Source organism: Euwallacea similis, chromosome 23 (genome assembly GCF_039881205.1).
Source record: "Euwallacea similis isolate ESF13 chromosome 23, ESF131.1, whole genome shotgun sequence".
Classification (NCBI taxonomy): domain Eukaryota; kingdom Metazoa; phylum Arthropoda; class Insecta; order Coleoptera; family Curculionidae; genus Euwallacea; species Euwallacea similis.
The window spans coordinates 2078673-2093373 of record NC_089631.1 but is presented as its reverse complement, the minus strand read 5'-3'; the positions used below and the strand labels follow the sequence as shown (position 1 = coordinate 2093373).

Here is a 14701-nt window from a genome sequence, read left to right as displayed (position 1 = left end):
ATACACTGAAATATCAGAAAATATCACATAAGTTTAATACATGCAATTTCAAACAATTCTTTGGAATTCCAACAAAATTCCATGCAATCTCCTGTAAATCCAAAGATATCCTCAAGTAATTTCGACACGCATCAAAACAGACGGCAATCCTGCTACGTGCTTTTGTTTACATTTTTGCTTGGAAAGCTGGCACTGCTGTTATTCTCAAACGTGGTCCAACGTTGCCAGCTTGCGTTAAATAGATCAAAATGTCAATCCAAATCTTTGAATAATGAATGCTCGACTGTTGAGTGCTCGACAAGCATCTGGAGTTTCTGCACTTACTTTTTTTTGTTTTAGTTTTTTACTTTTAACCAATATTTAATGCGAGGTATATCCACATCTACGATTTGATACTTAGGTTCCATTATGTCAAAACGTAATTAATTTAACCCTTCCCTTAGGCCAATCCTCCGCAATTCGATCGAGCTGAAGACCTGGCAGCATTACGGCACCTCAACGAATCCAGCGTTATTCACACCCTCAGACAAAGATATGCTACCAATCTAATTCACACTTATGCCGGATGCAGGACGCTTTTGGTTATTAACCCTATGGCTCCCTTGGCAATATATTCAGAGAAAGTAAGGAAGAAAATATTTAGAAATCGCTTAATAAATGATGAAGGAAACTCGAAGATGAATTGACAAATTTCTTAGAAAGTCCACAGATAGTTCTGTATACTTCTGGGAAATCAAAAAAGTAACTCAATTTTGAAATAATTCCAATAATTCCCCAAAGATTTATGTATTAAAAACTGCCAGAGATTGATACAGAACAAGAAAGACTGAAGAATTATTTGGCATTTTTTTTTGTTTTAACTCGATGAAAAAAATTCTTAAGTTCAATTATATTCTGAGTTTTTGTCTAAAATTATCCCTTTCTAGGTGGTGGCTCTCTTCAAAGGATGCAAATCCGAAGATATGCCTCCTCACATCTACTCAATAGCTCAGTCGGCCTACCACAACATGCTTTCTAGTCGCAAGGACCAGTCCTTGGTGTTTCTAGGCCGTTCAGGTTCCGGAAAAACCTCAAATTTCCGGCATTCTGTTAAATATTTAGTAACTGCATCCGGAACGGTGAACAACATCCTCACTCTGGAGAAACTCACTGCTATGTGGACCATTTTGGAGAGTTTCGGCAATTGCAAGACCATTATGAACTCCAACGCTACCAGATTCACGCAGATTTTTAGCTTGGATTTCGATCAAAGCGGTGCAATATCTTCTGCAAGTATCCAAATTTTGCTGCTGGAGAAGAGTCGGATTGCGAAGAAAATTGAAGGGGAGACCGTGTTTCATGTTATGAATTGGCTGCTTTGCGGGGTTGAAGGGCTTTTGCGCAAGGAACTTTTCCTGGATAATTTATCGGGAAATGAGACTAACTTCCTGATGAATATGCTGCAGAAACATGAGGAGAAGCAGCGGGCGCAACAGGAGTTTGGAAAAACTTGTTCCGCGTTCAATGCGTTGGGGGTTACCGAAGGGGAGCAGAAGGTTATTTTCTCGGTTTTGGCTGCTATTTTCCATTTGGGATGCGCAGGAGCTGTGAAAGGTACTAAAGGCACTAAAATACAAGGGTCGTTTGATAAGTCAGTGAATTTTTGATGAAAGATATTTTTTTCGGCCAAAAAACGTTTTATTTCTCAACATGGTCTACTTTTAGCTCGATACGTGTAGTCCAGCGTTTTTCCAATTTTTTTTATCTCTTCTAAATAATAGGTTTTATCAAAGTCCTCATAATAGGCGTTTGTTTCAGTGATGATCTCTTCATTTGACTCAAAACTTTTATCGCCCAGCCATTTCTGCAGATTTGGAAACAGGAAATAGTCGCAGGGGGCTAAATCTGGAGAATATGCTGGGTGGGGTAGCAGTTCGTAGTCTAATTTATGCATTTTTGCCATGGTGACTACACACGTGTGCACCCGTGCATTGTCTTTAAGGAACAACACTTTTTTTCGCCAAATGCGGTCATTTTTGCTTCAATTCAATATTGAATTTGTCCAAAAGCTCTGAATAATATTCACCAGTGATCGTTTTACCCTTTTCAAGGTAATCGATGTGAATGACACCGTGTACATCCTAAAAAACTGTGGCCATCCCCTTGTTGGCCGACAGACTCATCTTGATCATCTTTCGTGCACGTTCACCTGGAGAAACTCACTGTTTCGATTGTTCCTTGGTCTCTGGTGTGTTATGACGGATCCACATTTCGTAAACGGTTACGAAACGGCGCAAAAACTCGTTCGAATTGCGGTTGAACATCGCTAAACACTTTTTTGAAATGGTCACACGGGAATGCTTATGATCGAGTGTGAGCAATCGAGGCACCCATCTCGCGAATAACTTTTTCATATTCAAATATTCGTGTAAAATTTGATGTACCCGCTCAGTTGAGATGCCTACAGCTTCAGCTACCTCACGCGCTTTCATTTTCCGATCATCCAATATCGTTCCATGGATTTTATCGACAATTTCTGGCATGATTTGGACGATCTGAACGTTCTGCGTCACTTGTGCTGGTACGACCACAACGAAACTCAGTAAACCACTTCTTAATCATTGAAATTGATAGTGCAGAGTCCCCATAGTATTTATCAAGTCTTTCTTTGGTTTCGGTGATGGTCTTTTTGCGTAAAAAATAATGCTTGATCAGCACATGAAATTTATTTTTTTCCATTTTCGTTGAAATTCATGAGGTTGTCTGCTTTCAATAGCTGTGAAACACAAACTAAATGACATAGCTTGCTCAAAATTTGACAGCAATCTATTAACAGATGACAGTTGACGGGAGTAGTGTTGCGTTTAAAGTTATTACGCGAAAAATTCAAAAAGTCACTAACTTATCAAATGGCCCTCGTAATATTAACATTTTGTTATTTGGTTCTTTTTTAGCTGGTAATAATAACAGATATCAGTTCAGCAGTCCTCAAAGTGCACAGAGGGCTGCGAATCTATTGGGAACTTCAGTTGAGGAGCTTTCGAGGGTGATTTTTGGATTGACATCGGGAGGAATGGTGAGTTACAAATTCAATAAACTTGCTGTCGATGGATAAGAAATAAAATGGAGAGAAATTCAAATAAAACAATGATCTAGAAATTTTATTCAGTATTATTGTCATTGTAGTCAGTTTAAATTCAATAATTCAATCAATCAGTTTCTTTATAAACTAACCATTTTATTCGATTGCCACCAGACGATGAGAATTCTAATCAAAGCAAGTTGAGGGATAAAAGTATTCGATGTTGCGGGAAGTTATTGGTATACCACTTGACCTTCGCGACCTTCCGAAGTCATATAACAAAAGTCTCTTAAAAAAATCGTAAATTCACTTCTCACAAATGAGTCATTTATAATATCCCCTTAAGCACCTAACACCCCAATATTGTGCTCTAATATGTCCTATGAAATAATCACAATAAATAATATATTTCTTTTAAGGTAACCCCCAATCAACCTAGAGCTCCATTTAGGACTCCTTCTCCTACGGAGAGAGGATTGGAAAGAGAGGCCGTTGGTTTGGAAGCTATAGAAGGGATTGCCATGGGCTTGTATTCCGAACTTTTCAACTGTGTTGCGAATTTAATTAACAGGTACGTAGAAATTATTCATACAGATCAAATTTTCTTGGTAAAATGTGTAATTGTGAGAGAAAATTAACTGTATTATTAGTTCTATAATTTAGTGAATGGTTAAACTAATCTAAAGTATAATTTCTAAGGGCTATATCCGCCAACACTTACACCAACAACTCGATTCTTCTGGTGGATGTTCCCGGTTTCCAAAACCCGGCAACTTGCGGCCGACAAACCGGAGCCACGTTCGAGGACCTATGTCACAATTATCTGCAAGAAAGGCTTCAACTTTTGTTTCATCACACCAATTTGGTGGCTCCAAAAGATCGGTAAAATTATAATTTTTAAATAACCCAGGATGAATTTTAAGTGATGTTCACACTGTTCAGTTCATTGTCGGAAATATTTTTAATAGTTTTTCATCAGTTTTATGAGGTTTTTAATACGTTTACCATAATGTCTTGAAACGCTTGGTTAACATTTTTAATACATCTTATGTAAAAAACCATCATTCAGTGGTTTAATTTATTATAGGTACCTGCAAGAGAACATTGATTTCACTTACGATGAAAACGAAAATGAGAATTTGATTAATCCGTTGCCGTTGGTGAATCTTCTGGATAAAACTGCTCAGAGTACGGTTATCAGGACGTCGCAAAGTGATTTGCATGAGGCAGACAGAAGGGGATTGTTATGGTTGCTTGATGAAGAATCAATTTATCCTGGTGGTAAGTTTGGGAAGAATATATTTCTCACATGTTCAAAAACAAACGCGTCTTTTGTTTCTCCTAGGGAGTGACGATTCTTTTCTGGACCGACTTTTTACCCACTATGGTGACAGGGACCATCAACTCTTGCTAAGGAAAGCTGCAGGGAATAACCAGTTTATGCTGCAACATCTTCAAGGCACGAATCCAGTACTATATAGTGCTAAAGGGTGGTTAAAGCAGAGCAGAGAAAATCCAGTTTCCAGGGCCCCTATGACTATTCTTCAAGAGAGTTGCAAGTAAGTGTGGTTGAATTTTAAGTAAGTAGTATAAAAATTTTCTGTTTACGCCTAGCACTATCTCTCTTGCGCCTTTGCCTGTTATAAATATTATTTGATCAACAATCTGAACTAACCTTTAAATATTTATAACATATTTTTCATGCATTCGACGTTTCATTACAGAGAAGACGTCAGCAAGTTATTTGTAGCTATCAGGGGGTTGGGAGCGTCCACTTTCAGTGGATCCTGCGTAGGTCTGGATGGTTCTCAATCTTTACGACGTGCTTCCAGTATTAGACGAACTTTCACTGGGGGTACCGCCGCCATAAAGCGCAAAAGCGTCTGTCTTCAGGTAAGTTTTTTTTGTATTTCTTTAATAACGTTCAAAATGCATCGAATTCCTAGACAAAATTCGTCATTGATGGTCTCATCGAAACCCTCAGAAGAACCAAATTAAGATTTGTACAGTGTCTTCTCCCCAAACATAATGCCGGAATTTATGATAGCAGTAGCGCTTTGATGGGTATTAAACCTTCTTCTGGAAATGCTGAAGATAATTTGCTTAATGTGCCTCTAATAAGATCACAGGTTAGTTACTGGTAAAATATCCAAAATGGGTTAATTGAAACACACCCTTTGTATTAAACTAAATTCCCTGTATATTCCTTTTTTTTTCTAATTTAGATTCGAGGGGCGCAAATTCTGGACTCAGTTCGCCTCTATAAACAGGGATATCCCGCTTTTATGCCTCTGGGTGAATTTCGAAGAAAATTTGGCATTTTAGCTGGCGATAGTAAAGTTTCCAGTCCGGTCCTAGATGAGAGGAGAGCAGTGGAAGACATGCTGTTGGCTATGGATTTGGAGATGTCCAGTTACAGGGTGGGATTAAGTCAGGTGAGTTTTTGAGAGTAACGATATTTTATTTTATAATTTTTAATATGCAAAAAGTGAATGATATTCAAACGTAATTAGAAAAAAGAAAAAACTCGTTCCATTTCGCAATTTTAAGAGTTTGGCCCTCGTTTCCTGCGTAGAAAAGTTTTATAATACGCCAATGTGTATTGAGCAATATAAAGAGCGAGCCTAAAGGTCCTTCCACAAGATAGGATTTAAACGTAACTAAAAGCGCAAAGTAAAATAGTTTTTTAATTCACAATTTGGGAGATTTTTCCCTAGAAAACAAGCTTGTAAATATTTAGAGGCATCGAGATGGGGATTTAAAAGCCTATCTATCAAACATAAAATGCGACTTTTTTTGGATTTGTATTGTAAAAATCATTTTGCATTAGAGCATCTACACACCCTTCTTAACTTAAAACTGTTATGAGCTTCGGATAAAATTTTCTGGATACACTTATTAAATTACCTTTTTAGTGTTAATTATCCATCTGATTTGTCCATCACGTCTTCCCTGATTAACGAGTTGATTTCAACTCTCTGGAGACATCAAATTTGTGACCTGTTTGAAAATCAAAGTTCACAGCCTTTACTACTTATTATAGACACTAAGTTTAATCTTCCCTTACTGTAATAATTCATACGTCGTTGGCCTTACGCGGCATCGAACGGATTAACAATAAATTTATAAGATTTACAAGGCAAGAGGCCTATTTACGGTATTATGAATAGTTGCAATAATAAAGTAACATCTAGAGAATTGAATGAAATATACCTGCCGGAGCGAAACGCTGCAGGTCGGCCATATGGCCGATTGTCTTTATGAACTGCGGGCAAAACATTTTAAATTTTGCTTCCGCATTGTTGGAAAATTAATTTTTTTTAAAATTCGTTAAAAGCGAAGGACTAGTAATAATTAAGTAAATCTTGGTTTTAATTAAGCCCATAAATAGAGTAGTTCATTTAAAACGGTTAAAGGAAAAACAAAAAGCGAGGAAGGCAAGAACTTACGCATAGATCAAGTCTATAATACTAAAAATCCCATTATTTCATTCGGATGCGGCCTGTCCGGTGAAATGGAGGTTTCACATTTCCGCACTAACTTGCATAGCTATCTTCCTCCCATAACAATTTTTCAAGCTGCCAGACATACACATTTGTTAAAGAGTAAATATTACATAGGAAATTCTCTAACAGAATCCAATTAGCATATGGAATTCATTCCCCATTATTTGCCTATGCGAAGATTTACAAACGTTTTCTTTTGAAGAAGTCGATGAAGCGGAAAAGTGTGGATCCTTCGTTCGTTTTGTCTCCACGCCTTGCAGGAGAAAGTGTCTCGGCATTTAATTTTAGATTTTTATGTCTTCCCCATGTCCAAAAGCAGCACTGGGGTCGGTACTGTGGTTATTAGTTAGGTAATTTGCCTAATCGGTCTTTATCAGGTTTCTAATTACCGGTTTTTATGTATGCAGTTATGTAATAGGGATGGTCTTGTCATACTGGTTTCTGGGTGACATAATAGCTTATGGCTAGTAGTAGTAACAATTGTAAAGTGGTATAAAGTAGCGAAAGTAGCAACTTTATTTAATATAGCGTACTATTGGATGGTAAAAGTAAACCGAGCAAAAACGACAAGAACACGTCATTATTATGTCATACTTGGGGAGCATTCAATTCCTTAATTATTAACATCAAAATGACGTGGATATTTCGACGTTTATTTTGACATCATATGCGTTCTTGGCAAATGGTATTTTTTGCTATATATGATCTCTAGTCTTAAAACAGTCTGAAAACAGACTGAAAATGATCAAAAGCGAAAAACGCCGAATTTTCAAGTTCCTTTTAGGCATTTTTGCTGTATGTAACTGTGGGCCCAAGGAAGCACCAATGACACAAACATTTTTCTGAAATTATAATTCCTTTGAATATTGATACACATGAAATGTTATTTTGACAGAAAGTGATATTCATATATCGTTTAATTTTTAATATTTTGAGGTTTTCTCGTTTTTGGTCAAAAATCACCATTTATTTGTTGATCTCTGAAAGCTCTTTTCGCCAAAATTTCGATAAATTTATTCAGAAAATTTTATATTCATCATAAAACAACAAAATTACCCAAATAATAAATCCTGCGTTACCACATTTCACAGTTAGTGTTTTCTAATTATTATTGCCACTAAGCGGTACTGACTTTTAACGGCAAATACCATTGCATCTTCCTACTTCATAAAAACTTTCATTTCACGGTTATCGCCAGTGGGAACGTCGAAATAACCTTTGAAATATTTCATTGACTAAAGCTTACGATACTTCCTAGTATTTTTTAATTACCTTTAGGAGGACATGCAGCGTTCATTAGCAATTTTTAATCCAACAACCGTTGCACGCACGCCAAACATGTTTTTAACATAGAGTGTTGGAAATTCAATAAACTTTGATGTTTAAAAATTTTTTCAAACCAATTTATTGGGCTTTTGAGAGTGAAAGCGTGCAGGACTGACCAGTGCCCGAGAAAAAAGCCCTAGTCTTCGACTCGTTAGATCTTGACACTGTTCGTTGCATTCCATCCTTTCTGGGGGCAAAAAATGTTATTTATTTACCGGCGGTTTTTATTGGAGTAAAAAATTAATAATTATTAGTTTGGATGGTTGTTGAGAATTACTAACGTTTCAAGGTTTTCTTTGACAAAAACTTGGAGATAAATGAGTTACGCAGGACATTATTTTTTGTCCTAATTGGTTGCCGCGACACTGACTAACTAATAATTGGAGAAGCTACATAAATTCTTGAGATGGACAGATCATTAAGTGGAGCAATCACCTCCAACCAGTAGTAAGGAAATCGATTGAATTGTGGCAGTTTTTCTTGCAACTTTCTCCGGAGGTGCGGGAAAGCAATTAAAAGATGTATTCGGCGCCGCGTGTGGCTATTGCGGTTGGAAAATCTGAAATTTACCACTGGTTTTATAGACACTAAACTAATGTTTAAATTGGTTTTTTTGCGTCCTACAAAGACACCAGAACGAATAGGTACTGATTTATGCTTTAACGATTTCTAGATGGTAGGCAAGAAATGTTATGCGTTGCAGTCTGAAGGCACTTCCTTGTATCTTTAAAGTCTTAGAAAGAGCATTCAGCTGCAGGTTCTTGAGTTTTGATTAATAACGAACTGAGCCACCACAAGTATTCAGTCCCATCATTTATCTAACTACTTACCAGTACATTACAGATCCACATTATTCATCATCTGGACTACTTTGTGCATTTCTTTGCAAAGGATTAAGTCAAGCAAAAGGCGCTTAACGAAGCCACAATACCGCACTATGACTAATATTATTGTAATATCCCCACTGACCCACAATGTCGTCATTAATCCGACTTTTTTTTGTTCCCACAGGTAAATGAATCTCTTTATTATGAAAATCTCGGTCTAATATCCACTCGTTTATTACAAAATTAGCTGTTCATGGTTCCAATTCTCAGAGATCTTCCTTTAAGCCTCTACAAATAATTCATAAGAATAATGGAAACTAAATTGCTTTGGGCATGTTTCTTCAAACTTCGAGTCAATGCTCTTTGCTGAGTTAAATAGGTAACTCTGAGTGAGATAAAATGAAACATCTGAGTAAACAAGACTCCTTAAAAGAAATCTCAAATAGGTGACATAATTAATGAACGATAGTAATTTCCGTTAGTCGAATGTTAAGAATGCAGCACGAAACGTGCCTGCAAATATCGCAAGTACCCTACTTCAAAACTCATTTTTTCCAAATGGTACTCGAACGTTCTTCTTTAACAGATGTCAAACATAAAATGATGAATGGACTCCTCGTTAGTACTGCTAGTACTTCTTATGTTCAGAGGAGTGCCTCGATTACCTCACCTTCACCTACAAATATCGCCAAATGCAGTAGTGAAGTAGTATTTTGCATATTGTGGATAATTATCGTGGATAATTCACGATATTTGCATAAAAATGTTGTATTCTGAGTAAAGCATTGTAATTAGCCAGTATTGCAAACAAATAATGCAAGTGCTTCCATAAAACGCTTTACGCATAATTTCTTTGTATTAGTCAAAGGATTAATTATTAGCCCACAATTAAACCTACCTTTCCGCTCTTGGGTAAACTGTTGTGAGGTATTCTAGGTAGATTTGTTAATAAAAGTAGGTGCAATTTAAGTTCCCACAAGAAAATTTTCCTTTCGAAAGAGGTTCTGCATATTAATAGCTTTCAGAATAAGCATGTGAGCTTCATCTTTCGAGGTTTCCAGACTGACCATCAATCTGCATGAGTCAAATCGTGGAATTTCGATCTTCAAAAGTCGATTCAATAAATTCAATGTTTTGGAAAGTATGAGCTGGTGAAGAAAACGTGTTTCTATTTTCTATTTTCGTGGCATTGCGTATTTGCGTGTGGAACCTGATGTTTTCCCGCACTGAGTGTAATAAAGATGATTCTCGCACACGTGCTGAATTTTTTGTAGGTGTAAATTAAAAAATAACATGGAAATAGAAGCATTTTTTTATCTATTAGGTTGTTCGGAAAGTAATTTCGTTTTTTCCCGACAGAGGATTTAATGGTATTTTTTTGCACTTAACCTCACACTTAAGCCATATAATTTTTATATGCTTTGAGAGCTCATATAACAAGGCTTGTGTGTGAAACATTTCAATTAATTCTACGCAGTAGTTTTTGGTTGGTGCCCTTTTAAATATGGAGAGCGATAAGCAGCATTTTCGACATATCCTACTGTTTTACTACAGAAAGGGTAAAAATGCTGTTCAAGCCAGAAAGAAATTGACCGATGTGTATGGAGAAGGTGTGTTGACAGTACGCCAGTGTCAGAACTGGTTCTCTAAATTTCGATCTGGCAATTTTGATGTCGAAGATGCACCACGTTCGGGAAGGCCGGTTGAAGCTGATAAAGACGCCATAAAGGCATTAGTTGATGCGAACCGTCGAATAACAACACGTGAGATCGGATTGAAGTTAAATTTATCGAATTCAACAGTTTATGACCACTTGAAAGGCCTGGGATTATCCTCGAAGCTCGATATATGGGTTCCCCATGTTCTCACAGAGAGAAATCTGTGTCGCCGCATTGACGTCTGCGATTCGCTTCTCAAACGTGACAAAAATGATCCGTTTTTGAAGCGCATCATTACTGGGGACGAAAAATGGGTTGTATACAACAACGTCAAACGCAAGAGGTCATGGAGCAAAAAAGATGAATCGACTCAAACCATTTCCAAAGCCGATATTCACCAAAAAAAGGTGATGCTGTCTGTTTGGTGGGATTTTAAAGGAATCGTTTTTTTTGAGCTTTTACCGGATAACACAACGATTAATTCGGAAGTCTACTGCCAGCAGCTGGACAAACTGAAGGATGCACTTCAACAGAAAAGACCCGAACTAATCAACAGAAAAGGTGTAGTGTTTCACCAAGACAACGCGAGACCTCACACAAGTTTGGTCACTCGCCAAAAGCTTTTACAGCTTGAATGGGACACAATGCCACACCCACCATATTCTCCAGACCTGGCACCATCGGATTATTATTTGTTCCGGTCACTCCAAAATTTTTTAGACGGTAAAACTTTCATCTCAAATGATGAGGTCAAAAACCACCTCGATCAGTTTTTTGCCAGCAAAGACAAAAAATTTTATGAGCGTGGAATTATGCTACTACCAGAAAGATGGCAAAAGGTGTTGGACCAGAACGGCCAATATATAATTTAATAAAGCATTTGTTTATTATACGAAAACTGTCATTCATTTTCACATAAAAAAACGAAATTACTTTCCGAACAACCTGATAGTTTATAGAGTTCGTCTAGAAAGCACCCAGAAAAAAGAGCTTGATCATAATTATTCGGTATATACTTTTATTACTTGAATTATAAAATTACAACAAATAATTCATACGATTTATTTATACTACCTCCATTTAATTCTAAACACTTAATTAATGTCTAGGTACACCCGCAACTAGGTTACTGGCACAATGTTGAGTGATGGTGATTTAGGCCTATAAAACTGACCGAATTAAGTTTTCTTTATTTTGAAGCGCTTGTGAGTCAATTTCAATCTTCATTAGACCCCATATGTTTGCTATAAGACTGAGATTTGGTGAAGCTGCTGGTCATGGAATTATGATCAATCGGTGTTCTTGCATCCAAGCTGGCATCTTGTATTATTCTGCTTAAAACGCTACCCCTTTGGGTATAAAGCGGTAGTCGTTTCAAGAAGAAAATCATTTGAAATCTCACAATACTGTGCACTATTAAAGGTGCTATTAACTATACGGAAAGCACTACGCAGAGATATTGCTCCCCAAACCATTATTTTAGTGGGAAATTTGGAAATTTGAACAGTAACATATTCTCTTGATAAGGTTTTTAGGTGATTTGCACCAAGCTGGAAACAACTTTCGTCAAATATAAAAACATTACTAAAATTATCTTCTCGAAAATGTTGTCAAAAATCTATTCTTCGTTGTTTTTGTAAAGGTGTCATTACAGAGATTTTTTTTTGTTTTCTTGATATGTAACCTTGTCTTTTCAGTGACACGCGGACAGTTTCTGGACATACTTTTATTCTTCGTTGATTTCCAAATTTGTTAATCAATTTTCGAAACCCTGAACGCGGATTTTGTGGCTCTAAGACCTCTAAAGTGTGTGTTTAAATCGTTTCCGGTAATCTTACGCCGTCTTTCCAAAACTGATCTCTTTAGTGTCTAATATACTGCACTTTTTTCGAGTTTAGTCAATAGCACTAATTTTTTAATGTTTCGAATATTTTTCTGTACAAATATTCCATATATTTTCTTTTTTCTACTAGCGACATTATTTCACAAATCCTAAGCCTGTTTGCAATCAACAATATTTGGAGATGGAGTTGTCATGCGATTTTCCCAATAGTCTATTATCAACACAACTTACTTGATGCATTATTTCTGTCGTGAAATGTTACAACAAAGACATATATTAAAATTAGGAAAAATATAAAAATCCGGATACTTTCTAGACGGACTATAGTTTGAGTAGTTATTTTCGATTTATTCGTGATAGCATAAAAATGTTGTTTCTAGCTCATGCGAAAGTCGATTGAAAATATAAGAATATTTTTCTTCTTCTTGGAACGAACAAGAAAAAGACAAATTTATCCAAATTTGTTTCTACCGATCGTTGCCTGGTCCCCATCACAAATCTCATGAATATTCTCCCGCCATTTCAGATCTAAAGGCCCCCTCACAACTTAATTAATATATACGTGTTTCTTCCACCTTATCGCTTATAATTAGCATTAGCGATTTATTTCACTTCATGAAGACCTGCGATTTAAAACGTGTCTGATAAAGCGATCTCATCACCTTAAAAGTTCTCAGTTTTTGTCAAACATCAATTACGTTCATTCCATGTAAAATAGCAAAAACTTCCATGTATTTGCGGCGGCATCTAATTAGTATTTAATTCGTTAAAATGCGGAAAATTTATTGCTGTAGAATCTTGTAAATGGCCACATTTCGATGAAACTTTCCATATTTGGAGCGGCGTATTTTGTCATTGTACTGATAACATTCCTGCTAAATCTGTTCTAGAGGAAATCGATCAAGCTGTTGACCCGTTGGTTATAGTGAAATATTGGTTTATAGAGGCTTATCAAAGAGGGGAAATGACATAATCAGCTAGGATTAGATGGATCTGGACAAGAAATCGGATTTTGTGAGCTCTAATGGGACATAATGGAACAGTAATTTATACCTTGAATTAAATTAAGGAAGATTGCACGAAAAAATTCTAGCTCGTGGTTTAAAGCTACAATTAACAGTTCTTTAGATTGTGTTCGCCGTTAGATCGGCGCGTTTCATTCATTGCTTGTAAATATTTGAATTGCAAACGGGCTCTTTGATGTGCTTTTCGTCCCAATTCGACAGTTGAATGGGTGATTAATTCTCCACATGCATATCCTCAACCATTCCCCCCATATTCTGGTAATCTTGTCCTTTGAATTTGAGATTAGAAATTTTCTAGTATTTTTACCTCAAATGGGAATTGCACTCATTGCAAAATTCAAAACTGCGAATATTTCCCGTTTGCCCATAAATTAGAACTGATTGAGTTGAAATTGAGAATTTCTCTTGTAATTAATTACGATGGTTTTACATTTCTCGCTTGAATTTGTTGTATGCGCAAATGGTGTTATTTAATTAAAATTATTGTCGCTAGTTGCAGGTATTTGGTGTTTGATTTCTGAATTCTTTGGCTTGAAAGTTTGGGAAAGTCGGTATTAGTTTAGTGCGGATTATTGCGCCAATCTAGTTTGTAAAAATTTTCCAGATGTCAAAGTTCATCAGTGAAGTGCCCTTGCATGTAGGTATATTAAAATCAATCTAGATATGACCAGAACAATTATTATTACACACACCCATCGTTCTGCTCGAATAATACCCATCAACAGCTAACTGTTTCCGCATCCCACAACAAAACTAAATGAACTGAGGCATCGCCCTAACCCTGGAGGCACCCAACTGTATTTTAACCCGATCAACAGAGATTATAATAACATGTAAAATAAATTAGATTAACTGCAAATGTGCCTCATATGGAGGCAAGTTGTGCACTCTCGTTGCTCTAACCGTAAACCACTGTACGCGATAGCAGAAAAATCGTCGCAGAAGAATAATTGAGCCGGTCTTACTAAAAGGCCGTCATCAATTCAGATTTAATAGGAATTTTTAAATCCAGTAGCCACTGAATGGTCATGTAAATGCAGAACTGGATAGCGTAAATCTACTAAACTGTGCAATTAAATGAACGTAAAAAAAATAAATCTACCATAAACCCAACGTGAATGGCATCGGAACATCTTTCTGTGTTTGCATATAAAGGCTGCATTTAAGTTCTTGGCCGAAGGAATTTCACTTGAGTGAAACTGTTTAATATATGTATATCTAAATAGTAGGCAAATAACAGCTATTTCATGCAAATGCTGAGCACTAGTTATTGCCCGATTTTATGGAAGCCCCAGGCCTTTAGTGCCCATCATCTTCTCGAATCGCTTAATGCTCATGTGCCCTGTGGAGCCAGTTGCGTCATTATTTCTCAGTTGAAAGGTATCAACAACAATAAGAACTACAAGCAGGTACTTATTATTCGAGGCACCATTTCGTATTTGGTTCATTCAATCA

General features: G+C 36.6%; 1 protein-coding gene across 4 annotated transcripts in view; it reads left to right on the top strand.

Annotated features, from left to right (window-relative positions):
- The window catches only part of Mhcl (Myosin heavy chain-like), an 87918-nt gene that overhangs the window by 50597 nt on the left and 22620 nt on the right, over positions 1-14701 (top strand). For all 4 annotated transcript variants that reach the window (XM_066401714.1, XM_066401713.1, XM_066401715.1 and 1 more), the window contains 10 exons: positions 444-623; positions 927-1593; positions 2934-3055; positions 3481-3632; positions 3761-3943; positions 4149-4342; positions 4407-4620; positions 4786-4954; positions 5008-5190; positions 5287-5496. In XM_066401714.1, the coding sequence (XP_066257811.1) occupies positions 444-623; positions 927-1593; positions 2934-3055; positions 3481-3632; positions 3761-3943; positions 4149-4342; positions 4407-4620; positions 4786-4954; positions 5008-5190; positions 5287-5496 (2274 nt within the window). The remainder of the gene's footprint in view (positions 1-443; positions 624-926; positions 1594-2933; positions 3056-3480; positions 3633-3760; positions 3944-4148; positions 4343-4406; positions 4621-4785; positions 4955-5007; positions 5191-5286; positions 5497-14701) is intronic.